The sequence below is a fragment of the Anomalospiza imberbis genome, chromosome 8 (assembly GCF_031753505.1).
Source record: "Anomalospiza imberbis isolate Cuckoo-Finch-1a 21T00152 chromosome 8, ASM3175350v1, whole genome shotgun sequence".
NCBI lineage: Eukaryota > Metazoa > Chordata > Aves > Passeriformes > Viduidae > Anomalospiza > Anomalospiza imberbis.
This window is the reverse complement of record NC_089688.1, coordinates 23561004-23585720: the sequence shown is the minus strand read 5'-3', so window position 1 is coordinate 23585720 and position 24717 is coordinate 23561004. Positions and strand designations below refer to the sequence as shown.

The window sequence follows — 24717 nt, the reverse complement described above, 5'->3', positions numbered from 1 at the left end:
TTCGCTCTGCCTGGCTGATCACATGCTCCCCAGCCCCCGGTGCCGCAGCAGCCCCAGCTGGTGCTGCTGATGGGCCGGGGCTGCCCGGGACGCCCCCGGCCCCCGCCCGCTCATGCCCGGCCGCCCTCACCTCCGCTTTAAGGGAGGGAGGGCGCAGCACGAGCCCTTGAGCATATGGGTGGAAATTTGGGAGGCACCCATTCTCTCACCACCGTTCCCAGCTCTAACCATGTCTATTTGTTGTTGTCTTTTTTTCAGGGATTATGGATCTTCAAAGAGAAAATCAGGTAAGACACCAGGCTTTTTTACGTACTGCATGATTCTAGAGAGGACCTTACCCCCTGCTTTTCTCCTTCTGTTTATCTTGTGTGGCATTAAATTGTGTAGCAGTTTAACTTTCTATTGCTGAACCCTGCTGGAGATAAGCATCAGTTTCTTTCCTTTGCGCTGGATAGAAGAAATATATCTGTATGCTATATAAATATATATGTGTATATATATACACCATATACCTTATACAGTATTGCAGTTAAGATGACTGCTCTTCTCCAACTGTATTTATACAGCTCCATCTCCAATGTGAGATGATAACTGTATTACATTTCTTTCTTTTTCATTGCAAATGGTCAAAATGCAGAGTCGGAGTTTGGGGTTCTTTTCTGGAGGGGAAGGATATCTTTTTCTGTGCTGATTTGAATCTTTTGTCATGCCTTTCCAAAAAGCTCTGGTGAGGCTTCTGATGCAAAATATTCTCAATGCTTGTGTCTGGGTTTGGGCTGCCTCAAAGGTTGTAGCTCAGTGTTTTGTTCTTAAAATCCTGGATTGAAATGTCATATAAAACCCTGATTTGAAACTATATAAATCCAATTTTTCCCCTCCCCATGTAGCTCTTAGTGATTTTCACAGATGTGTTTTCAATAGGGATGTGAAATTATGGGCCTCTGGGTTTGGCTGCTCTGAGCTGGATGTGTCAGGCTTTCTATTTTTTAATTTTCTTTTTTCCCTAAGCAGCATTGAGCACCTGCAACTCTCATTGACTTTGTTTGGAACCTTGGATGCTTCAAATTGCATTTAGGGCATCCAGAAAGAAGCCTTTCAAAACAATACTAACTCCTGGAAAACTCTGGCCTGTGTGCAGGGAGAGGAGGATTTTTTTCTTCCTGCTTTTTAAGATGATAAAGAAACACTGCAGTGGCTTCTTCTCTGGGAGGGAGGGGAAGATGAATGTAATATACTGGACTGCAATGAATATCACTGTCTAGATTGATTTGTTGGATAATTATGAGGGCTTTTAAGCTGCCATCCTGTAATAAGCTAAGTGATGCACTAAAGAGAAGCTGTTGCTTAACCCCGATGGCTTGTGTATCAACTGGCAGCTGCCTTTGCAGGCCAATACTCTTGGTACCTTTCCTTGAATCTCCCTGAGGTGGAGTGTGGCAGTGAAGAGGCAAACATGGTACAAGGTGCTGGTCCCACAAATAAACTAGGGCATGCTTGGTCTCCTTGATCTCCTGCAAAGCTTTTGTGTGGGTTGCACTTCTAGGATTTCTTAAATGTAATATTAAGGAAAGTGTGTGTTCACAACAGCTTGTGAATTAAATTGGCAGCAGCACCTTCTCTACAGGGGCTGACCATAAGTAAAAAGGTCCAAGTGACTTGGTAGAAGGCAGAGGTGAGTGTGGGAGTTCCTGGCTCAGTGCCAGATTCTGAGCACTGGGGGCTTTTGGGCCATGTAAAAATCTTTGAAAAACGTTGCTGAAGTCTCCGAGGCAACCTGATTTAGCACTGACCTGGAACAGCATTAGGAGACCCAGAGAGCTTTGGGCTCAGTGCACCAGTTTACATGAAAGAGTATTGCAATTCGTGTGCAAGAGATGCGAGGAACTGCTTTGGGAGTGGAAGGGAACCGCTGCCTCTCCATTCCTGTGGCTCTGGGGGCAAGTTGGAGCTGATCTGCTGTGACATCATGAGAAAAGCAATTGAGTCAGTGTAGCTGAGATGCCATTTGTGGATGCTCTCCCCTGCTGGACTCTTTGGCCCCCTGCCCTGGGGACCCCAAGTGACATGGTCATCCCTGCCAGGGGCACTCAGGTTGGGCTCTCCCCTTTGGCTGTCCTAGCTCCTCATGCTGCCAGATCTCCTTCTGCAACTTTGTTTTGGTGCTGGGCTGTTTGTGCAGCCGGGGCTTGGAAACAGTGGAGCTCAGGGACACTCTTTCTCCACTTGGCCCATACAAAGAGGAATGTGAAGCAGTGCTACGAATAAATTGAGCTGCATAAAGGGACTCTGTTCTCAGCCATCTTCTTGCTTGACTTTCGAATGGCAGAGGAATGCTTCCTTCTGTTTGGTGCTGGATATTGTGGGAGTGTGCATGCAATGAGCAAAGGAATATGCCAAGGGCATCACCAGTTACAGCCTCTAACAAAGATCAGCTTTATGATACTTGAAAAAGGGATGGGGTAAATAAGCACAGATTTTCAGGATTGTTGTGATGGTCTTTTAAATAGCTTTGAAATGCAGTTTCTTCCATAGGTGCAGATCATGGAACCACTGCATCTTTAAACAAAAGACAAATAGGCATTTTTAAATGCAAGCATCTCCCAACAAATGAGACCTTATGAACATCTTGTGTCTTGACCAAAGATGTGCTGGGAGGAGGCTGTTGGGTGTGAGCACAGCTGTCCCACACTGTCCAGCAGGAATCCCACAGCTGCTGTGTCTCAGGCATGTGCAGGCATGACATGAGCATGGCCGATTGCAGAAGCATTCAGAGAATGCCTCTGACAGCCAACATCACCTCTACCCTGACCTCTGCCTTGCCAAAGTGAGTGTCTAGCTAGTCCTCTGCTCACCCCTTAAAACAGGGAGAAACTGGATAAGTTCAGAGTTTAATAGAGTTATGGAAACATTTACTGCTGCAGTTGATGCTGGTTGTAAACATTTGAGACCTTCTGAACCAAATGCAATAGCGTGGCATGTCCTTAGCTAAACAAAAGGGAGTCTTGTGCTGATCTGGGGCATCTCTGCATGCCAGCCCTGAGCCAGGCTTCCTCTTGTGCAAAGGGCTGTGTAAACATACAGCCTTTTGCTTGGATGTGATCTAATTATAAATGCTTTAACCTGCAGCCAGCTCAGAGACCTGGGGCTCTGTGAAGGCACAGACATTTGCTGTGGCCTGAAATGCCACATGTGCTGTTACCTTGGACTTGGGGGGCTTTATTTGATGCACTGCAGAGCTTCTCAGAAAGCTGCCTTCGTGTTTCCAGGCAATTGAATTGTTGCTCTATGACCATCTGTCAGTGCTGGAGAGCCCTCAGTACAACTGTGAGGAGTGGCTACCACAGGCATATTGTGTACACTTGCAACAAATGGTCTCTTCTTGGTGCGCCCAAGGACCCTCTGCAGCAAAATGGGAAGGAATTACTTTTCAAATTCCAATTTGTCAATTGCATTAGCCAAGTGAACAGCTACTCATTTGTCACTCAAAATAGGCATTACTTCTATGCTGGCATTCATTGTGTGGTTTTTCTGTCCTCAAATCAAAATAAGGGTAGAATTGCTGCAAGTCTACAAATGGATGTTTGTATCGTACATTACAAGGCACAGATTACGTTAATCCATTCTGCAAACCCTACCAGCTACCATCTGTGCATGGTGAACTAATTAACCCTTGAGATATCTGCTAATCCTGATGTGGCTTATAAAACCAGTTGGAGTATGTTTCTCCCCAAAGATATCATTGTGTCACCCACCTCACAAACTCCCTTGCTGGCTAGAGAAAGCTGCAGACTCCTAGAGTAAGATCTTGCCCCCTCCCCTTGCTGAGAATCTTTCTTGGCTAGTTTCATGCCAAAGCAGTCAGATCTTGGTCACAAAGCTGAAGCAAGCATCTGGGACCTGCTGTTTGGTGGCAACAGGGAGCTGGTGTGGGCTTCACAACTCTTCTACACCAAGTCTCAGTGCTTCTCAACTACTGAGAGGATTCTCTTTGCAAACTGTGAGGTCAGATCCAGCACAGGAGGTGCTTTCAAAGTGATCTCTGCCACCTGCTTTGTAGGTGACCAAGCCCTTGTGGTCACAACTATCCATGTGCCTGGGCAGGAGCACTGCTGGCCACCCCCTTCTGAAATCATAACCAAACTGGCCCTGCTCTGACTGCCCACCTTGCTGCTGAGGGCAGAGCTGGCTTCAAGCCTTTGCTTGGTGGCTTCCTCTAGCACCTTGTTGCTCTGCTGTAGGATGCTCCTCCAAGTGAAGGGGAATAAGCTTTAATAATATGGAAGTTATGGCTCCATCAGTCCTGCAGTGTTCCCTTTCCCTCGGTGTTCAGATCCTGTCTGCATTGAGCTGGCTGTGCTTTGGCTGAATCTGGCAGCTGAAGCCTATTTTAAGTAGTAATTGGACACTTAGAATATTAAATTAATGATTTTGTTCAAGACAGTGTTGCCTCAGGATGCTGATGAGGCTTCCTTGAATGAGTAAACTGTCTTTCAGCTGGGTTTCCCTGTCCAGTTTTTGGACTAGCAAGATTATGGCTACACACAGCCAACAATCACTGTTTTCTTTCCCTCCTGTAATCTAAAACTAGGAAGGATATATCTGCTGGCAAGTAAATAAAAACTTCAGAGTCCATTGGATGATGCTTCACTAACTTTTTATAGAAACATCTGTAATGCTATCTTTTCCCTCAGTGGGGAAGTTACTAAACAGTTGAGAGAGTTTCAGCAATGACAGAAGTGGGGCCTCAAGTGAGAAACAAGCAGATTGTTGTAAAAACACCATGGGCCCTCCTGGCTGACCACTTTGTGGGATGCTGCCTAGGAATTATGGATGGAGCTGATGGCTAAAGTTGCTTCCTCGGCCTAATTCTTCATTGCTAGAGAAACTTTCTTTCTTGCCCTCATGCACTAAGCTTGTGCACTCTGTCAGCTTCAGGGAGTTGCCTTTATTGCTATTTCTTTGCATTATTTGGGATAGGGTTTTTTTTCTGCTTCCTTTGTAATTAGCAAGGGAAATGGCTCAACTTTTGTCTTTTTCTGTCCTTACAGCTGAGCTATGCTCATCACTTCAGAGCTTAACCTTTCTAACCCTGTCACTATGCATGTGTCTAGCCTGCACTTAGAGTTCCATGGCATGTCTTGCTCTCCTCTTTTTTTTTTTTTTCTTTTTATAAATGAGCTTTATTTTCTTGACTTAGTCTGAGCTGCCTCCTTTAAGACAAAGTGGAGAAAATAAATAGTGTGTGCTACTCCTTCTGTGCTTAATCATTCAATGGGGTCACAAATGTGTGAGCTCCCAGCTGGACCAGCAGGGCTGTGTGGCTGGAGCTGGTTTTACCTGTTTCAGGGCTGAGGTGGTGACCCTGGGAACAAAGCTTGGTTGATACAATTGAGTGTGCAGGTCTCTGCTAGCTTCACAGGCCTGTGGCAAGCATTTAGCTACACAAAGGTACAGGGCAAGCAGGGAATGTACAGCCTCCAGCCCTGGCAGATGTTTTGTAATATTTGTGGGAAATGGCTGCAGTAGAGGGAGAAGGAAGCACTGCTCCCAGAGACACACAGTGTTGCCTTTCCTTTGCTTTAAGGTTGCTGCAGTATTGATGAGATGTCATCTGGAGTTGTGTTTAGTATTAGAACTGGGGGATGCCTTAACTAATCCAGCTGACTGTGACATCTGTCTCAGTTTTACCTTCTCAGTCAGAAGAACTCTTAAGCCTTTTAACTGGGTTCTCAAAGAAGCCAAATCTAAGTGTGTTACTAAAGAGGCTGAAAAAATCCAATTAACTACCGTGGTCAATCCCAGCATGAGGCAATGCGTCTTCTCTCAGGGTGGTGACTGCAGCAGATGCTGGGGGCTACCTGCCCCAAGCAGGGACTTGGTCATTGCTCAGTGGATTTGAGCCCAGGTGGTAGCAACAAAGTTCAAATGTGGTTTTTAACTCAAATGTTACTTTGAGTCATTCTGCTCTCATGGTGTTTGTCTCTGAAGTGTGTCTCCCTATTGTCCCTCTGAAAGCTTTAGCTTGGAAGGTTCTTTTTTAAGGTGGTGAATAGGGATGCAAATCTGTCCAAGCCCATGGCAAGGTCCCAGGAACATCTTAAATCATGTAACTTGGTGTCTTAATCCTTGTAAGAAATCTGTGGTATGACATGGTCCCTGCAGACTGAGGCATGTGCTCTTGTTTGTATCCTGATGAATCACACGTGTGCACTGTGCTCCTTGCATTGTTTCCTACAATTAGGGCAGAAGCAGGGATGGTGGACTGGCTCCTTGGTGCCATTTGGCCTGTTGATGAGGATGGCTGGATAAGATAGTTTGCCAGTCACTATTTTATAACTTCACAAGCATGTACTGACAAGATTGCTCTTGATCAGAAATCGTGATCTGTTCCCTCATCATACAATTAACCTTCTTGGCTGTATGTACTAATTACTGCATGGAATTTAAAAGCAGCAGATTCTGGCAGAACATTTTGGTTCTCATAGCTGCTGGTTGGTTGTTTTGGTTTTTTTTTTTTTTTTTTTGTTTTTTTTTTTGTTTTTTTTTTCAGGAAGATAAAGGATTTAGTAATAAAAGAAGGATAGAGTAGGCAAAAGCATAGCAGTTAAGGGCCAAACAAACATTTTCATTTAATTACTGGGGATATACATCTTGGGCCTGGCTCTGGAAGAAGTTAGTAGTTAATGATCTCAGTGTGCATCTTGAATTCAGTCATCAATGACAGAGCTTCCTCTTCTCATGACTGAGAATTATTTTTCCTCAGGTGGTGAATTTGATAAACTTCTGATCAGTTTATTGGCTTTTGCTTGATGCAGTTATTCCTCAAAGACCTAATTTTCTTTCCTGACTTTTCTTTTTAACAAGACTGTAAGTCTTTTTTTTAACCAAGTTTTTCATATCATTAGAGGAACATCAATTCTGTGGGTTGGGGTTTTTTTCCAAGGCAAGACTACTGATCCTGTGCTCAGATGCACTAGAAGAGAGCAGAATTTGAGGAGGAGCTCCCACTAAGGCAGATTTCATGTCCTTGCAGCATCTGTGCGTGTGTGACCCAATTCTGCATCTTCAGTCAAGATGTGAAACTGTCCACTCCAATCCCACGCTCCAAATCCAGTCTGCAGTACTCTGGCAGAAGGAAGCTGATCTCACACTTCTCCTTGTACACCATATTTTTAAAGTCACTGCTTAAACTGAAGTGCTTTGGACTTCTGCCTGAGGCTACTGACGAGAAGAGCAGATAGGAGACTTTATTCTGCACTGCTTCAGTTTTCTGCTGACAGGACATGTGGCCCATTAGATGTATAGGATCACTGTCATCTTCTGGGTGGCCCATATGCTGGGGTGGGAGGAAGATGGGATAAGAGAGAAAGAGATGTTTGTATGTTGTGTGGGTTTTTTGTTTTGCTCCTTGGCTTTTAAACTGAAGTGTGGGGACAGGGTGCAGGATTAGGGAAAAGAATGTGTTTGTGTTCTTTGCCGTTCCCAGTTCAGCATCAGTGCTGCAGAGAGCCCTGTGTCCAGGAGAGAGGGCAGGGAGACTGGGTGCAGGCAGGGCTGGAAAAATGAGGTGTGGCTTGAGCACAGCCATGGTAGAACAGTTTGAACCCCTGCAAATGCCTCAGAGAGTCTTCAGCCAAGCACAGAGTGGTTTGGGTACCTTAGGGGATATATAACGGCATTTCTCTTGGTTATAAGAAATTCTCTGTTCTCCATCTGCTCCTCTTCTGCCTCCCTCTTCTGTCTGTCAGTGGCAGATGGTATTAATGCTGCCTGCGTGGGTTTTTCCTCTCTTGCACAGAGAGGACTGGTATTTTGATTTTGGCACACTGGATAAGGCAGGTGAGAAGTACATTTGGGAGCTGGAGCAGAGGGTGATGATCCTCAGCCACCGCAGGAATCTGTATGGGGCACAGATGGGTCTGGCTGGCTGAGAGGAGCAGATAAAATCTTCCCTGGGCATTTTGGGTAACTTAGTCTCATGCTGGTGAACACTCTGTCCTCAGATTCTGAAAACCTGGATGTAGGGTGTGTGTCCTTAGCCTGTTGAGAGCACTCACCCCTAAAATAGCACTCTCTACGTGCATCCAGCTTTGTGCATGGCTTCACACCTGTCCCATTCTAGCTGGCCTGTGTCCAGGCTGCATGACAGCACAAATCCTCTCTGGTTCACTCTGGATGGAGTGGCTCACCCAACCAGAAATGGCTGGAAGCATTACTTCCAGAGGTGTCTCGCAGGAGTTACGATGTATGCACTGATTATTGGCCAGCTCTGCCTGGACATGCCAGTGCTGCTGAGTGTTCTGTGCTTGGCAGCATGGCTCCTTCACAGTTGGAACTTGACTGTTGCTCCATTTTTTTGAGCCACACATGAATCCCAGCATGTGTACATACCTGTGAGTTTCCAAGTGCAACGTCTGGGGCTTTTCTGCCCTCCTCCTTGGCAGTGCTGGAGGCTGTTTTTTTCCTCAGAGGGGTGATGCTCTCAGTTTGTACAGCTGTAGATGTGGATTAGCATTCAGATATTCTAGGCACTTCCCAGCAAAACTTGGAACTGGTACAAGACTGTATGTGCAGGGGCTGTACCACAGGGATCATGTGGGAAACAATCCCCACTTGCCATGTGGAAAGAGTTAATGTGAGCAATGGCTGCCAGAACGAAAACTAAACAGTCCTGGATACTTCTGGGTCTGCGAATGGGATTAAAATGGGGTTTTACAGAAGTAAACAGAGTGGAAAATTGGGGCTAAGTTTTCTTTGTGTTTGTACTTTTAGAAAGGATGAAGGACTGGATGAGGCTGTGAAAATGCAGCTGTGAGCGTGTCACTGTGCAGTTTGTCAGGCACACGATCCTCTGGCCCCACTCCTCCGTTCCAACTCAGGAAAGGGCTCCTTGGTTGTGGATTTCTCCCCTGCAGGAGTGAGTTATCCAGATGATGAATTTCTGAGGCACGCTCGAGTCACGTGAAAGCCAGATGTGAACATTTTCCAAGCAGTGTGTGTGGGTCTAGCATACAGTAGGCTACGTGGCAAGTGGACGTGGTCTGAGGTTGGTCTGCAGCGTGGAGGTGCTGGGGAGGTGACGAGCCTGACAGCTCCCAGTGGGATCATTTCTGCCAGGGAAAGAGGAAGGTGCTGGCTGTGATCATCACTGCAGCCCAGCACCTCTGCCCTTACCCCCCACACTGACAGGCCCTCCCCTGGCTGCTCGTGATGAAGCTGAACTTGGTGAATAAGACTAAAATTAACGGCCTTATTTAATACCTGCTGCCAATCCTCTTAATCAGATACTTTAGCTGGATTTGCATGTTTGATAATCTACTAGTCAAATATTTTTTCAAGATACAGCCCTCTTGAACAGATGGCAAAGGGAGTGGAGGTGATGTTCAGCTTCAAGTGTATACAAGAGGAGATATCTCTGCAGGGATGAGAGGTTTGCTTTAAAATGCAGTCTCCTATTGGGGAGAAAAATAATATATGTGTATTCCTTCAACAACTATCTTAAAATACTTGCTTTAAACGTGATGCATCAGCTTCCCACAGACATAAGAGCAAGGGAAGCTTATTTAAGCTACCCTGGTGTGGAACAGCTACTTGCCCAGCAATTACAGTAACAAATGAATACGTCATTGTGGTGGTACCTAAGAAGTTTAATGTCTGACCAGACTCACATTGAGCCAGGCACCGGGCACAAATGTTGGATTTGTTTAGGTCTCTCTGGAGCCTGAGGGGAGAAGCATCCATGGTACAGTTCAACAGGGTGCCCTGAGTAGGACTGTGTGAGATAGATCAAAACACTTGCAACCTTTCTGTGCCATCCTCCCATTTCTCTGACTATCTGTTGTTCTCTGCCTAACTGAATGAATTAATTGTGTGAGCCCAGAATGTGTGGCAATGGTTTCAGTTTGGATGAAGGCTCATCTGCCTTTTTCCTCTTTCCAGCCGTGTTGTAAAACTACACAAAGACTCTGTATCAGAGTAATTGTCTGGTATTTCTGGGGGGAGCTTAGCAACACTAAGTATTTCTGTCTTCCTCCCCTAGTCTAGTACTGTTGCATTTTATTGCCTTCCCATTTAACTGAAGTGTCAAGCCCCAGATGAAGGGGAAGGGACTAGAGGAGAGAAACCTGGAGGCAGGCTGACAAAGGATGGTCAGTGGGTCTGGGGGATGGAGATTTTGGAGAGGGTCACAAGGGTATGAGCATGGTGCACTGTCTGCAGATGGAAGAAGAAACATGCCCCACAGTTTTGGGGTTCCTCACAGAGCATTCTGCTCTTGACTGGGCAGCCTCACCTTGTCAGGAGGAGGAGGTTGTTCCTTTGCTTGTCTGAAGAGTGCAGAGAGGAAGCAAGAAGGGGGGAAGTGGAGACAAAATCCCAGCAAGAAGCCCTGGACTGAGTAGACTGAGCTTGGCTTTTGGGTTCTTTACCTGCTTTGGGCAGTAAGGTGTCCCCCCTGAGCCCCCAGGACAACAACACAGTGCTTCATGTATTCCAACTCCTTGGCAGGCTTGTCTTCCAAAATGTAAATTGAAATACAGGCTCAACTTCTGTTTTATTCTGCCATATGTGATGAACGTTGCAGCCAACAAGGCTCTAAGCCAATTCCAAAAAGTGGACACATCTAAGGAACAGTGTGGTCAGCCCACTTCTTGCTGACTTGTCAGATACCACTATTGGCATGAGAACACACCCATTCCTCATTCCTCCAGCTCCAGTCTGAGGAATCACTGATTCCATTGCTTATTTTCTTTTCACCCCTCCAATTAAGACAAGAAGGGTATAAGTCTACGAAATGAGTCTGCAAAACACTCAACTGCACTCACGGAACAGAGCACTGTTGGAAACGGACCAGATGTCAGTATCTCTTCAGTATGGCCACTTGTTCTTATAATCCCTTTTTCAGTAATTTAAGTTGCACTGTAACAGCTGGGAGATTTTGGTATTCCCAGTTGATGTTAAAGGTAGAGCTTCATGAGAACAAAATAGTTTTATTAGTTAAATGGCCCTGGGACTGTTATCTTCTATGGAAGGCCATTTCCAAAGAACAGGCCATACCTGTATAAATAAACTCTTTGCCCTCCAAAGCAAGGTAGCCACATCCAGATCGCTTGTAGGGGCCTGTCTTTGGCCCATGCTAATTTCTCAGCTACGCACAGAAATCATTTGGGGCAAGGGTTACATCACCAGAACCTCAACCACACTGAAACTCATGACCAGTACGATCCAGCTGCCCACAATTAGTGCAGGACTGTTGTTGGGAAATATGAAGCTTAACAAGCTAGACAGCTTTTTGTTTTAAAAAAAGCTTGTTATAAAGGTCCCTAATAGCCCCAGCAACTGTGATCCTGTAGGAGAGTGTCCCTCCTGGTGCTGGCAGCAGTGTTAAATCATGGACGCTGGGCTCAACACTGAACTGAACAGATTTCAGACAGTGTGACTAACAAAAGGAACCTGCATCAGTAGCTGCTGCTAAAATGCCCATGGAGGAGGGGTTCCTCTGCACCTGCTGGGCCAGGGGCCCACCTGGATGTGTGCAGTACTGATGAATGTGGATGATACCATGAACGTGGTGTCTGGATTTTGGTAGCATTGAGCTCATGCATTTGATTCTAGACTGACTCCAGCTATTGTAGGTTTTTGTGGAAGCTTACTCTGCTCTAACTGTACACAAGACAAATAGTCTGCTAAAATGAGATGAGTGGAGCTGTATCACAAGCATAAAGCATTAGTCCCCAGCAGTCTGGCGCCTGCTCTCTTGCCAGAGGTGGGAGGAGCAGCAAACAAACCAGTCTCACTGGCAGCACAAAAGCTTCTGCTGAAATCTAGAATAATATGTTTCATGTTCACCATAGCAACCAGCTTAATTCTGTCTTCAAAGCTTTTTGCCCCTTCAACTCCTTCCTTTTCTTTCACACCTGAGGACCCCCCTTGACCCGTCGGAGGGTTGCCCAACGCCGTCGTGGCAGCTTGAAAGTGATGGGATGGGGTTCAGCAGCCACTTCCAGTGATATGCCTGCTGTGCTGCTATTTCTGTGCAGTGTGGCTCTGAAGGAGAGCCTCCTCTGCGCTCTTCACAACTGCCTTGGCCTCGTGACTTAGCTGTAATTTATGGATTCATGTTCCTTTTGAGCTTTTAAAAATAATTCTGGTAGGAGGAGTTTGTTCTGGCTCTACTTGAAGTCGGCAGCAGGGGCTGTGGGGACTGGTGTTAAGAGCAGAATTGGGATGCCATTGCCCTAGGAGCGGCCTGCTTTGAGCAGGCAACTTTAATTTTCCTTCCAGATACTGAGATTATCCCCACCCTGCACTTCCAAGTGATCTGAGACCATCCAGTGTTCAGCTGTGTGGCAGTGGGGGAGAGGAGTGGCAGGAAGCGAAGGTTTGTTCGTTTACTGTTACCAATCCCATTGGAAACCAGGTCCAAGCCTCATGCAGAATTCCAGTAAAACCCTGTCCTAAAGGGGAAACCTGGGGCTGTTCAAAGCTTGTGTTTTGTTGGCTCAGGCACAGCATGTTTCTGAGGCCTCTGACCTCCTCCCCGTATGCTGGCTCCCGCCGCGGCTCTTCGTTTGAGCTCTCTGTGAAGTGGAATCTATCACTAATGTCTGATATTTTTATTATTTGTAGGGGGGACTCTTAAAAGCTGGTAGCAATTAGAGCTTAAACGTCTTGGAATAAAAAAAAAAAAATCCCCAAGAAGGAAGTTTAATGCTAAGCAGATGTGCAGGAGCAGCTGAAATATGCTGGCTGTCTTCTGCTTCAGAAGCAACCTCATCCACTTCTAGCTGCTGTCAGGCTGGGGCAGCTCAGAAGTGCTGCTGCTTTATGCTGCTTCCTGGGCTGGGAAGCCCACACTGGTGACCTGTGGAATTGTTTACCAGTTAATACTTATATTGCCCTTCTTTTATGACTTAAGCCAATAGTTTTGACAAGGAGAAAAAATACTTTGTTTAAAAAGAAGTTTTTTGAGAAATTGATAATTGCTAACAGAATTGCTTTATTTGTGGTGAGATGTCACATGGTGTCTGTCGATATGGCTACTGTTGATCTAGGTTTAAACTCTCTCTCTTCTTGGGTAGATATGTCCAGAGTAGCCCTAGACTTGTGTAAAGTACAGCATATTTCCTCTAACTTTGGGTGTTTCTGTCTTTTGCTGCAGCTTGGGTGGGGGCAAACTTTGAAATTTTCTCAGTTACTCCTGCAATACATCATCTGCTTGATTTATCATTGTTGTATTCAGGTTCTTCTGTTTGGAAAAAGTTCTGACAGCTGACTGAAGTTCATAATTGTGCTCTGAAGGCAGTGGAAGTCTATTCAAAAGCTAATAGACAAGTTGCTGACAACAACTCCTTCACACCCTTTGCCGTGCATGCCCCAAGTCTGTAACAGAAACATGCTGTATATTCCCTCCATGAGCAACAGCACAAGTTACTCTGCCAGATTATTTCCTGTTGCACTCCACCAATGCAAAGCCGTTTTCATTTTTTCTTAAATGGTAGTCCAAAGTAAATTATTGTTATTTACCGCTGTGTATTTTGTAGCGTATTGTGACAGTGCAGCACATGGGTTTGGGAGTCAGATGGTTCAAAGACTTCAGCATTTTCTCCAAGCTGCCACTATAGACAGTTTACTGCAAAGTAGTCAAAATACTGAATCCATTTGAATTGCAGTGCAACTACGCAATGAAAATTGTGTCCCTAATTTAAAGAAAGGATTTCAAAACCTCAGCATTCCCTTAGTGCTGAGAAAACAGCCATGTGTTTCTTGGACCTCTGGTTTCCATCGGGAAAGTTTGCAAGCTGTTTCTTAACATTTGTATCATTCTAGCAATTCCACAATTACATATGTACTGTGAATCTATTACATTACCATCCATTCATCTTTTTAGTGTCTTGGAGATACTCTGCAGTTCAAAAGACAGTAACAAATAGACAAGGCCACCAGTATAGCCTGCTTTTCCCTCCAGTTGGTTGATGGTTGTATCTTCTCTGTTGTTAAACTGCTGGGTCCAGAACAGGGTTCCCCAGTGCAAATAGGTTTTTCAAATTGCATTTTGTAGTTGTCAGAATTTAGGAACTTCTTAGATTGTCATATAAACATCTCTTCCCAGATGTCTCTTCTCCCAGGCAAGGAGAGAGTTACAGCTGCCCTTCTGCTCCTTCATCCCAGAGAAAGGGCATGTTTGTTATTTAGAAATGAGGGGAAATCTGTTAACTTTCAAAACATACTTCCAGTGTATTCAAGAAAAAATTAACGCTTAACATTTGAAAATTATTCCCAAATTCCCAAGCCAAGTATTTCCACCACATTTCATGGAGGAGGAGGGAAACCTTTGGACCTTGTTAGCAGCAACTCTTATCAGCTTTCTCCTTAACCTGATCTCTGCCTCATTCATTGGTTTAAAATATGGAATTTCTAGTTATGCTCTGAATGTACCTTTACTGGAGCTTTGTACTCTTTTCTATGGAGCATTATTTGTCTATTGTTGTTTTCCTTAATGCAATTCCAGAGTAACAAGATGCTTGTTGAAACGAATATGTTTGCTAAACTCAGTCTCTGTGAGTTGTCTATGTATCTTTTGGGTATATTTAACAGCTGCAAAGATAAATAGTTTTGCAGGTCTGAGGCTTAATAAGTCAAACTGTCTCTTGGTATGTGTCTTCTGAGCTATTGGGAATAAGCTCAGGGCATATCTTTTTCTTAGAGCTCAAAATTGAATCATCTGCAGATCAGTTTCATAAGTTCTGCAAATCCTCTAAAACATAAAAATTAACTGGGTGCTTCTTATGACTTGACCTTCCTCTGAGTCCCCATAATGCCAACACTACTCTTAAGAAAAACTTTGTCTCTTTCAAAGCTGTCTTTACTAACTCTCAGACTTTCTGATATGACTGGTTTTGATTGTTTTCTTGTGTTTCTAATAACTTTCTTTTTTTCATGGCTGCCCTATGATTGGATTTCAAGTTTGGATGTCCAGTTTGTCTGAGACTCCAAAAAAGAGTGTCACTCCAGGTAAATTCTTGTGTCTTGGTGTTCTGCATGCGATTAAAACCAGAATTCTCTAGTTCAAGCTGTGTGTGGTTTTAGAGTTGTCTTGAATGTGAATCTTTGGCAGTGGATACCTAGGATCTGTTGTCTGCTTGTGTATTGGTTTTTCATGATGCACGATTTCTGGTAAGGAAGAGCTTTGCTTTTCTGATGACTGCCTCACCTTGATGTTGCTGCTAGCAGGGGTTAGTAGTTTGCAGGGTTTTATTTTCATTGCCCAACTTAAAACCTCAGTCCAAGGCAGCTTCCCCTCTTGCAGTGGGTTGAGTCTGGCCACAGCTGAGTACCTGCACAGCTGTGCTCTCGCTATTCTATGTGGGAGAAACTTCACAGGTCAGGATAAGGCAGAGAAACATGACTGCTCCCTATCCTTCTGAAATGCTCTTTGCATTTCCCCAGTAAACAGAGGTGGTTTCACATGAAAAAGCTGAAACTCTGATAAAGATGCAAAATTTTCAAGGGAGCATCAGCCTTCTTGTTGCAATGAGTCAGGAAGGAGGAGGAAGCAGGGGAGCAGCTTCTAGGTGAGGTGTCAAGGGCTAGGGAGCAGCAGTCCCATACAAAGCAAAAACTAAGCTTTATAGTATGAGGAATCAGGACTTCTGCTGTGTAACCAGTTGATTTCTTCTGCAAACATTTGTCACTTGACATGGAATATCAAAGAAGAATTCTTTTCTCCTTCAGACTAAGAAGGAGAGATCACAAGTGATAGATCCTGGGTCTGTACAGGATGCTGGGCTGGTCACTCAAGCAGTTAAGGCTACATATAGGTCCTGGGGCAAGGAAAGATGGAAACACTCCTGCTGATTTCCATACCAGATTTAGTAGAATATTCAAGTTCATGCCCTGTTAAAAGTATGTGAACAAAATCCCACCATCCTTGATGGATGAGTCTTATCTGAAGTTTTTAGTGAGCAAGACTGCTGTGATTCCAGAAACACTGTTCTTGACAGAAGTTGAATATTTTCTTGGGGGGGTTCTGTCTCATGTTTGCAGAATAGGCCTAATTTGAGGGTGGTAACTGGATATAAAAGTGCAGAAATATCTGAAGTATTCAGTCACAGGAGCCTGCTGCTTCATAGGTCATGGAGGAGTTGAGACAGAAAAACAGAATGAGATTGAGCAGGAGAGAAACATGTTAAGGAGGAGACAGAAGAGGTGGTGTCCCTCAGGAAAAATGGCAAGAACCCCTCAGGTTACATGGCTGGGGGGTGAGGTTGGATTTCTTTGACTCAATAGATCTGTTGGGACTGTTTCAAGTTGTCATTTATAAAATGACAAACGGAATGCCAAGGTTTTTTAGCCTTCTCAAAGGGCAAGGAAGCAAAGTCTTTAATAGATACAATTTTTTCCCTTCTGCTTACTGCTTTTAGGTAAATGCATGTTGCTCGATTGGCAAAAAAAGTGCATGATGAGTGTGCAAATATAAGTGATTAATTGCCTTGCATGGTGCTTGAGAAGGTGAATGTTGATACATAGTGCTGCTCAAAACTCTTATGTACATTTGGCAAGTTCTTAGCTCTCCGTGCTGTTCTAGTTCATATGGCCTTTCAGTTTCTCATCCAAATGAATCCTCAGTTTCCAAAATAGCTGTTCTTTAGTCCAGATCTGCCATAGACTGTATCCTGATGTGTCAAGCTGGTAGATCAGACTTGAATTTGGATGTGATCTTTACCTATATAGTACATTTATATGTCCTAGCTAGGCTGTGGCTTGGAGATGAGAACAGAAGCCAGTTTCATGCTGCCCAAGCTCTAACTGAAGTTATGAACCTCCTCCCTTAAGTGGAGACTCTAACCAAGGCTTCTAAGTGGTTTCATTTTGTACTTTGGAAAAAGATGGGTGCCACACAGCCACACCCTGGGAGGTGCTGTGGTGGGACTCTAGTTTAGTCACCCTGGCTGCTGTTAAAATCCTTGGCTGGTCTGCTTTGTGCTGTGTGGAGGGATGGGCATTGCACCACTGAGCAGGACTAGGATAAATGCCAGAGTATATTGGTGACTTCAGCCTGGTGGAAGACCCAGTTTGGCAGCTGTGTGAAAATCTCCAAGCAGTTTAACAGATTTGTGTGCAAAATACTACTTAAGTATTCTTAACTGTTGCTACCTGTAACCTAGTTGGTTGGAATCACTGTTCAGAGAGCCAACTTTCCAAGAAGGAGTGGAAAGAGGACTCAACTTTTTACTTTCACCTTCCTGCCTCTAATTTTTCTTGGCTCTATTTTAAAACCTAGCAGATCAAAAATAAAAAAATAAAAATCCCGAGACCAATAGGCTCCACTTGGCAAAGGTCAGCACTGAATTTTTCTGTTGGTCAGGATTTTGTTGGAAATGCTGCTGAGGGCTGTAAAGAGGGAAGAACTGAACTGGAGCAGCTGCTTGAGAGAGCTCCTGCCATTTACCATGGGCCAGGCTCATTCCTGAAGCGCTCCCTGTGGGGGCTGTGTTTTGCTGCTGGTGTTAGCTGTGTGTCACACATACTCCATGGCTGGAAGCCACAGTCTACAGTTAAAGCTGCAACTTGTCCCAGACTCTTGAAGGCTCACCCAGATCTTGGTTCTTGGAAGTGACAGAAAGTACTATGTGTGTCTTATGGTGGGGAATGAATCCAGTTAACTTTTTGCTGCTATGATTGCTGATCATAGTCTCTTCTTGGTGTCAATGTGTGCTGTTGGCATGGGGCCCCTATAGCTGCTTGTAGCAGCAAGCCAAGAGGTTAGGAGAGACTTAGTGCACGCCACAGAGTTACCATCTAGGCATGTTTAGCCAAAAAGATAGCAAGAAAGGCTAGAGCTTTGGCTACTATTGCCCAGTGTCCTGAAAGGCTTGCAGAGCACATGAGCAAGGAAGGTGGATAGTTGGATGGATGCTCACTTAGGGAGAAACTTCTCGTACATCAGTCATGGCTGCCAGCCTGGGGTGAGAGGGTCTATGTACTAACCTAGCCATTGCTGGCTGCATAATGCTCAATTTTGTTTAATTCTTGGGTATTCTTCAGGATTTGGAGAAGGTTTTAGGCTAAACTTCTCTGACTTCGGGTCTTCTGCATTACCTAGGTGGTCAGATTCAAACTATTCCCTTTCTGCTTCCACCCATCTCTAATAGCAGGGTGTCACCTGCTTCTGAAACTCTCTTCTGAAAAGGCAGTAGAGTGTCTTTGTGCTTGTAAAAGAGCTACCTGGCCAGGCTCAGGAAAGAATTACAGAAATCACAGTGTTTTAATAACCCATTTGATAAACTTGCCCAAATATTTTTCTTCTATAATTGGCAATAATCCAGACATTGAGACTGGATTTGTACTGAATTTCTGAAGTAACTGTCGGAGGTGATAAACTTTTGTCTCTGTCCCTAAAGCTTTGTGGCTCAGGGCTGCTACACCAAGAGCCTCTGAGCTCTGAGGTTAAACACTATTGGGATTGGAAGGATTGCTATATGGTGGGAGGGATGAAGATAAATCCCCTTCACTCACAGCTTGTAGCAATAGTAGTCTTACCTCCAGGAATAATTGATGTGTTAATACAGTCTGAATTTTGGTGAGTGGCAACGGGGCTGAAGCGTGACAGGCTGTAGTGCAGGAATATTTAGGAGATGAGTCAAAGCCCCAGTTGTTTGGGGCACACAAAGAATAAAAAATGTACAAATATCCAAAACACCAAGACAAAACAAAAACCCTCTCACTGAATAGAAGAGAAATCCTAGACTGGGAAGCACAGTTTTGATCTGAATCCATGTTGTCCCCATAGAGATTTGTAGCAGGCTTCATTAGTCTCATCTCACTGCTTACTCTAGGAACTGGTTATTTTAAGAACTACTTTCCTAACACTGCTGCAATATGATAAACTCTTGTGTACTCTTACATGCATTACTTGGCAAAGTCTGTTTTATTTTGTGTGCAATACACATTTAACCCAATTTTTAGATGTAACTAAGCTCTGTATCTTAACACAGCTCAGGATAAATCACGGGTAGAAGGCTTAAAGAAAACATGCAATTTTAATGTTTATTTATTATAGTCCTGTGGTCCTTCTGATAAGAACGAAAAGAGGTGAGGTTTTTAGGGGAAGGAATCCCATGTGTTCAGAACTGGGTGTATGATAGCGCTAAGGGGTTAGACTGATCTGAGGATTTTGAGTAGGCTTGCTGCTCTTCTGGGCTTTTTTTTTTTTTTTCCCCTTTGTCCTCCCCTGAAAGGAGTTTTCCAGAGATACATAAAAGTTTACCCTTCAAGAGCTGTCTTTAACAAGAAACCGCAGCTCTAGATCCAAGCTACCACAGTTACTCCTCCCTATGCATGGAAAAGTGCAGAGCTCTGCCATTATCACGGAATGCCAGGACACTGGGGGCCGTGTCTGCCAGACGCCCGAGCATGCAGACTCTGCACGTGTCCCCAGCAGTTGTGCCCATGTCGGAAGGGCTGGACTACCTGCCAGTTGGTTGTTCAGCTGTGACTCACCCTTATGGCGTTCACTGGCCGTTTCTGTGGTTTTGGCTGCTTCTGCAGGACTTCCACTGACCAGCCCAGTACTAATTCATTTAGTCTTAATCTGTAAACATTTGATTGATAATCATGAAAGAGCAATATAAAAGTCTGTGCACTGTATGGATTAAAAGAGCAGACATGTTTATAGCCTGATAACAACAGAGTAATCTGGCAAAGATCAGGAGTCTCACATTCCCATATCCAGATGATTTTATTTTTGGAGTCCAGTTGGTGGTTTTCATTTTTGGCTATTGCAAAACCATCGTAGGTCTTAGCTGTTGCAACACAGGAGGAGGAGGATGATGTTGTTGGAACAGACGTTCTGCGCTCTCATTTAGGAGACTTTCACAGTAGTTGCTGGTCTCTGAGTGTAGCAGGAGGAATGATGCTCCCTCCTCGCTGCCTGGTGAGGGGGACAGGGTGCAACTGTTGTCACTTAATAGTGCCAACTGTGAGGGGCATGGACAAGCTCCAATGACATTTCTGCTCCGCCCCAGGAAGAGAAGAGCTGAGGTGAGGAGCGGGAGGATTGTAAAGTGGAGCCCTATGGAGAGGAGGAGGGGTATCCTCAAGACTTTAACCAGGAAACGGACTCGAGGCAAAAAGAAATGGAGAGGCAAGCAAACTCTTATTTCAGCCAGCAATCTGTGCTCTGCTCTGGGGAGGGCTTGCGAGTTGGAGCTTAACCAAAACACTAATTCTGCTTTTTTGGAGGGAGAGGAGGGGGGACCTCTACCTGGCACATCAATGTTATCCTATCCTCTGCTCTCCACTTCTCCTGCCTGGGCTGAAGATGCTTTTTAAAAAGTAGGGCTGTTGTGTCAGGGTGGCATTGCAGCTGCATGGGAGCTTGCTGGGGAACTCGTGCCATGCTGCATCCCTGTCCCCTGGCATGCTCACACTGAGCAGGCTGTTACTCTTCAATGCATGCTGTGTCCTGTGTTACAAATTAGACCTGAACTAATTGGCAGGGATGTGGAAGTGCCCAGGGCAGCGGGCGTAATTGGTGCTGTGCTGCCTGTGGTGTTGCCTGTCTTGTTCTTTTGAATCCCCTTTGGAGAGTCTGACATAGTGTACCAGCAATGTTGTGGGCATCCTGAGTGTCACTGAGCAGTAATTCATCTAAAGCTTGTGGGTGGTGGAAGGCTGAGGAGGATTAGAGTCCTTTGCTCTACTGACTGTGCCTGAAGGAAATGTAGTAACAACCCGAACCAAGCTACCCAGAAAATGGTTAAGGCTTTTGGTTACTGAAAGGAGCTGTTTCTCTGTCTTTTCCTCCTCCTTTTCTTCCTTTCTTTGCTCTTACTGAAATCTTCCCCATTGTGCAGTACCTAATCTTGGGTGACCATCACTCCAGGAGCCACAGGGACCCCACACCTCGAAAGGGGGATATCCTCTAGCCATGATCTGCTGCAGCTGTAAATGAACAAGTTTGTTTGACCTTGGTTACTTCCTAGAACAAGGAATTTATCACCCTATTTTTTTTGTCTTAATAGGAGCCCTGTAGCAGTTATACAAGCGCCTGTTAAAACAATCACTTAATTGTATGTGTTCCTCCAGCCACTGTAGTGACAAAGAAATCCTCCTGCAGTGACTACCTTATCCAAGGCAGGACACAGTAACCCAGAGAAACCCTGCTGGATTTCAGATACGAGAATTCTGATATAACCTATCTTGCCAAACTGTTTTAAGTACTTTTTTTTTTTTTTTTTTTTTTTTTTTTTTTTTTTTTTTTTTTTAGCAGAATTGTGGAGGTGGATTTGAAGTGCTGATTCTCCATGTTTCCTGGCAAGGGCATTCCCCTGGCACACAGTCCCTGGCAGGTCCTCTGTGGCTGCTGGCGGGGTGTTTGCCAGCCTGCGCTCCAGCCTGGTCCTCTCTTTGTTCCCAGCAGGGACACATGCATCACATGAACACTGCTCCTGCCAGCAAGCCAATGCAGTCTTCTGGATTTTTTTCATTACTCCAGTCCCATGAAAACTGCCTACTAGGCTGGAGGAAAGAAGACATCTGAGTTGTTGGTTTAGCAATTAGCTTCCTGCTCCCCTTACCACTGTTTGGTCCCTCTTGCCTTTCTACACACTGAATTCTCTGCTGGTGCACACGCATAGACAGACAGTCCATAACAGCTTTTGTTTCTGGTTAAAAAACTTGTATTTATCTCAGGACTAAAATGAAGTAAGGGTTGTAGGTATTACTTGCCTAAGCAGGTTGAAGGAAGATTATAGTGCTGCTGGATTCTGGACTGGAGAAAAAACTGTGTGGGAAACAGTATGAAACAGGGGAAGGCATCTCATTGTACTCTAGATAGCCCAACTAGCACTGGTTTAAACCAGAGTGCATGAGTCAGGTTGATTGATCATGAAGAGAAACATGATGCATATTTGGAATGGACAGCTATGGTGAAAATTTGCATTATCAATTTCCATGTTGTCAGTTCATGGTCTTCTCCTCCTATTCCTGCTACTGGCTGTGGTTCAATTATCTATAGAAATGCTAAATCTCTTAAACACAAGCTTCTAGAGGAGATGGCTCCCCTTTAAAGAAAATTAACTCATGTAATTTGAGGAGAGGCTGAGGCATGCTTAGGGAGCAAGGAAGTCTTCTAATTTTCTGGATTTCTTAAACGTGGTCCAAGGGGAGGCATTGTGATAGTGTTTCCTTTCAGGAAACAGTTGAATTAATTGCTTTTTTTTCTAGGATTTTCATTTCACAGGATGCTGTTTTAATGGCCGATGCATTCTTTACCTCTTTCTTGGCAGGGATGCTAATTACTTGTCTGTAGAATCACTTTGCATCTCCAGTCCAAACACATATGAACATGCCGAGTTCGGAAATACAGCACCCAGCATCCTGTGCTTGGCTGTCAGTCCCTTGACTTTTCTGGTGGACAGTTTCAGACCATGCTACTTCCTTCCCGTCTCTTGTAGCCAATTTGTCATCAGAAATTCAGGAAAACCTGGAGTCTGCTCCTGGCTGTGTCCCTGTTGTATAAAATGGTTCATTCAGCAAGTTGTATATCTGCTTCTGTCCTCCCTTTCAACTCGCATCTTAATCCAGAGCAACAGGAACTGCCTCTTAATACGTAAAAAGTATAATACTGCCAGTGTCCCAAACAGCTGTAATTGAGAAAACCTGTACAATAATTTTGCATTAAGGCATGCTGGCTGTTACAAAGTTAAGACCTAAACTGAGAGGCTCTCATGGCTTTTCAGGGCGGTTTCTGGGCCGAGCCCAGCCGGTCTGTGCCCGGCTTTGGGAGCGCAGAGGCGCCGTCCGCACTGTTTGTGTTGCGCTGCAGAGCCAGAGGCTGCAGCCCGAGGGCTCCCTGCACATCTGGCACTGTGCTGTGCCTGCCTCGTGGCTCCACCTCGAAATGCATGATTTCGGTTTGGGGGTGAAAAAGTCAGAAATAATAATGATTTTTAAAAGACCAGTAATGTGGGGGAAGGGAGGCAGGAGAGCGTAATTCTGCACCTTTCGTGGCCCCTGTTGGCGTGAGCGCCCGCTCTCATTCATAAATGGCTCTGACAGCCGAAAGCCCTTGCTCCGAAGAGAAATCAAAAACTGGGGGTTGACTCCGAGGGCTCCAGAAGGGCGATGGAGAGGGGGAGCCGGGACCCGTCCTGCCGGGGCTGCTCTGCCGGGGGAATGCGGAACCGCGGGGCAGGCGGGGGGCGGCCGTGTTCGAGCAGCGATCTGCCGCTGGAGCTCTTTTTCTTCCTCTGGTTCAAGTAAACACTCTTCCCCGCCCTCCCCTCCCTCCCTCCACCCCACCACCCCACCTCCCTCTCTTTCAGCCCCGCTCATGTGTTTCTATTTAAGGGCTGCAGTGCAGACGAATATGATTGGCATCTACAGCCCCCTCTTGACTTTCAGCTCAAGCCTTTAGAGTGGAGAAGGAGCTGAGCCGCCAAGGGGAGAGCTGTTTCTTCTTTGGGTTTACTGGGGGGATGGCTCAGCTGTGGATTTATACTGCTTCTGCCCAGGATTTTTTTCTCTGAATGGGAGCAAGCATTGTGGAAACCATGTTGGGAAGAGGTTTATTTTCAGAATCCATCATGAAACTGTGCAAATAATTCACTTTTTTGGCTCCTTTTTATATTTTTTTTCCTCCCCTTTTTTCTTCTTCTTCTCTCCAATGTCCCTCTGTGCTGCTGGGTTGTGGGCCAGAGGAGGCTGTTTCTATATGGCCAGCCATTTGGGGATATGCTGCGAGCCAGGGTTGTTTGCTGATTCGCTTGGCTCTGGTGACAAGTTGGCCTGTTGTGAATCGGATGGACGGAGGTCGCGCTCAAGGAGCCATGGCTGGAAGCTGGCTTACGGCTTGCTTTTTCCCTTCCCCAGGTGCTGATGCTAGCTCTGAACCCATGATCCTGGAACAATATGTGGTGGTGTCCAACTATGAGAAGCAGGAGAACTCTGAGATCAGCCTCCAGGCTGGAGAGGTCGTGGATGTCATAGAGAAAAATGAAAGTGGTAAGTTATATTTGCTGCTTTTCCCTCTTTTAATGGTCTGATTTTTGCATTTGTTCCTCTGCTTTCAGTTTCCTCATCACTACTTGTTAGCTGTACATTTGCTCCATCTGGTACTGTTACTATGTCTGGCAGAGGATGTTGAAGTTTTTCGATGTTGATTTGGGCTGGGGGCCAAATGTTGCCTTCTACTGTAAGAATGTTTCATAGGTTTTGTGTGTTAATTAGCCAAGGTACACTAATGGAAAATGAAGGTGGCGGAGAGAAGGATCTGAAGCTAATGAAGCTGATGTATAGTACGCTGCTATAGTTGCCCTGCTGTCTCTTCAAGTTTCTGTCAGTATTTCCATTACTAACTCCCATTGCAGAGGATTTATAGGATGAGTGTTTAAAAATTGCTTGGGATGAAACTTGGCTTGACAGCTTAGCCTGTGGCCCAGAGCTCAGTAGGGAGGGGAGAGAATGTGCGTAGATAAATACGTGGCCATGCACAGTTTCAAAACTTCTTGCAGAAGTGTTAATTGGGGAATTTTGAGGCATAGAGGCAGAGGCTGTCATGTAAAAGCAAGCTGAAATCCCCTTCTGCCATGCGTGGAATAACCAGCTTGCACTTGGAAAATGAGATTTTTTGGCAAATGTTTGTATAGATTTCTTTTCTGTACTCTAACTTTTGGATGCCTGGTAGCTTTGAGTTGGGCAGAACATATGCAGGAG

At 45.1% G+C, this 24717-nt stretch overlaps 1 protein-coding gene across 8 annotated transcripts in view; it reads left to right on the top strand.

Annotated features, from left to right (window-relative positions):
• The window catches only part of SH3PXD2A (SH3 and PX domains 2A), a 238667-nt gene that overhangs the window by 153852 nt on the left and 60098 nt on the right, over positions 1–24717 (top strand). For 3 of the 8 annotated variants that reach the window (XM_068197986.1, XM_068197984.1, XM_068197983.1), the window contains exons 6-8: positions 259–287; positions 14965–15012; positions 23875–24006. In XM_068197986.1, the coding sequence (XP_068054087.1) occupies positions 259–287; positions 14965–15012; positions 23875–24006 (209 nt within the window). Of the gene's footprint in view, positions 1–120; positions 288–14964; positions 15013–19720; positions 20144–23874; positions 24007–24717 lie in introns of those variants that run through there. The other 5 variants (XM_068197985.1, XM_068197989.1, XM_068197987.1 and 2 more) reach the window with 4 other exon arrangements.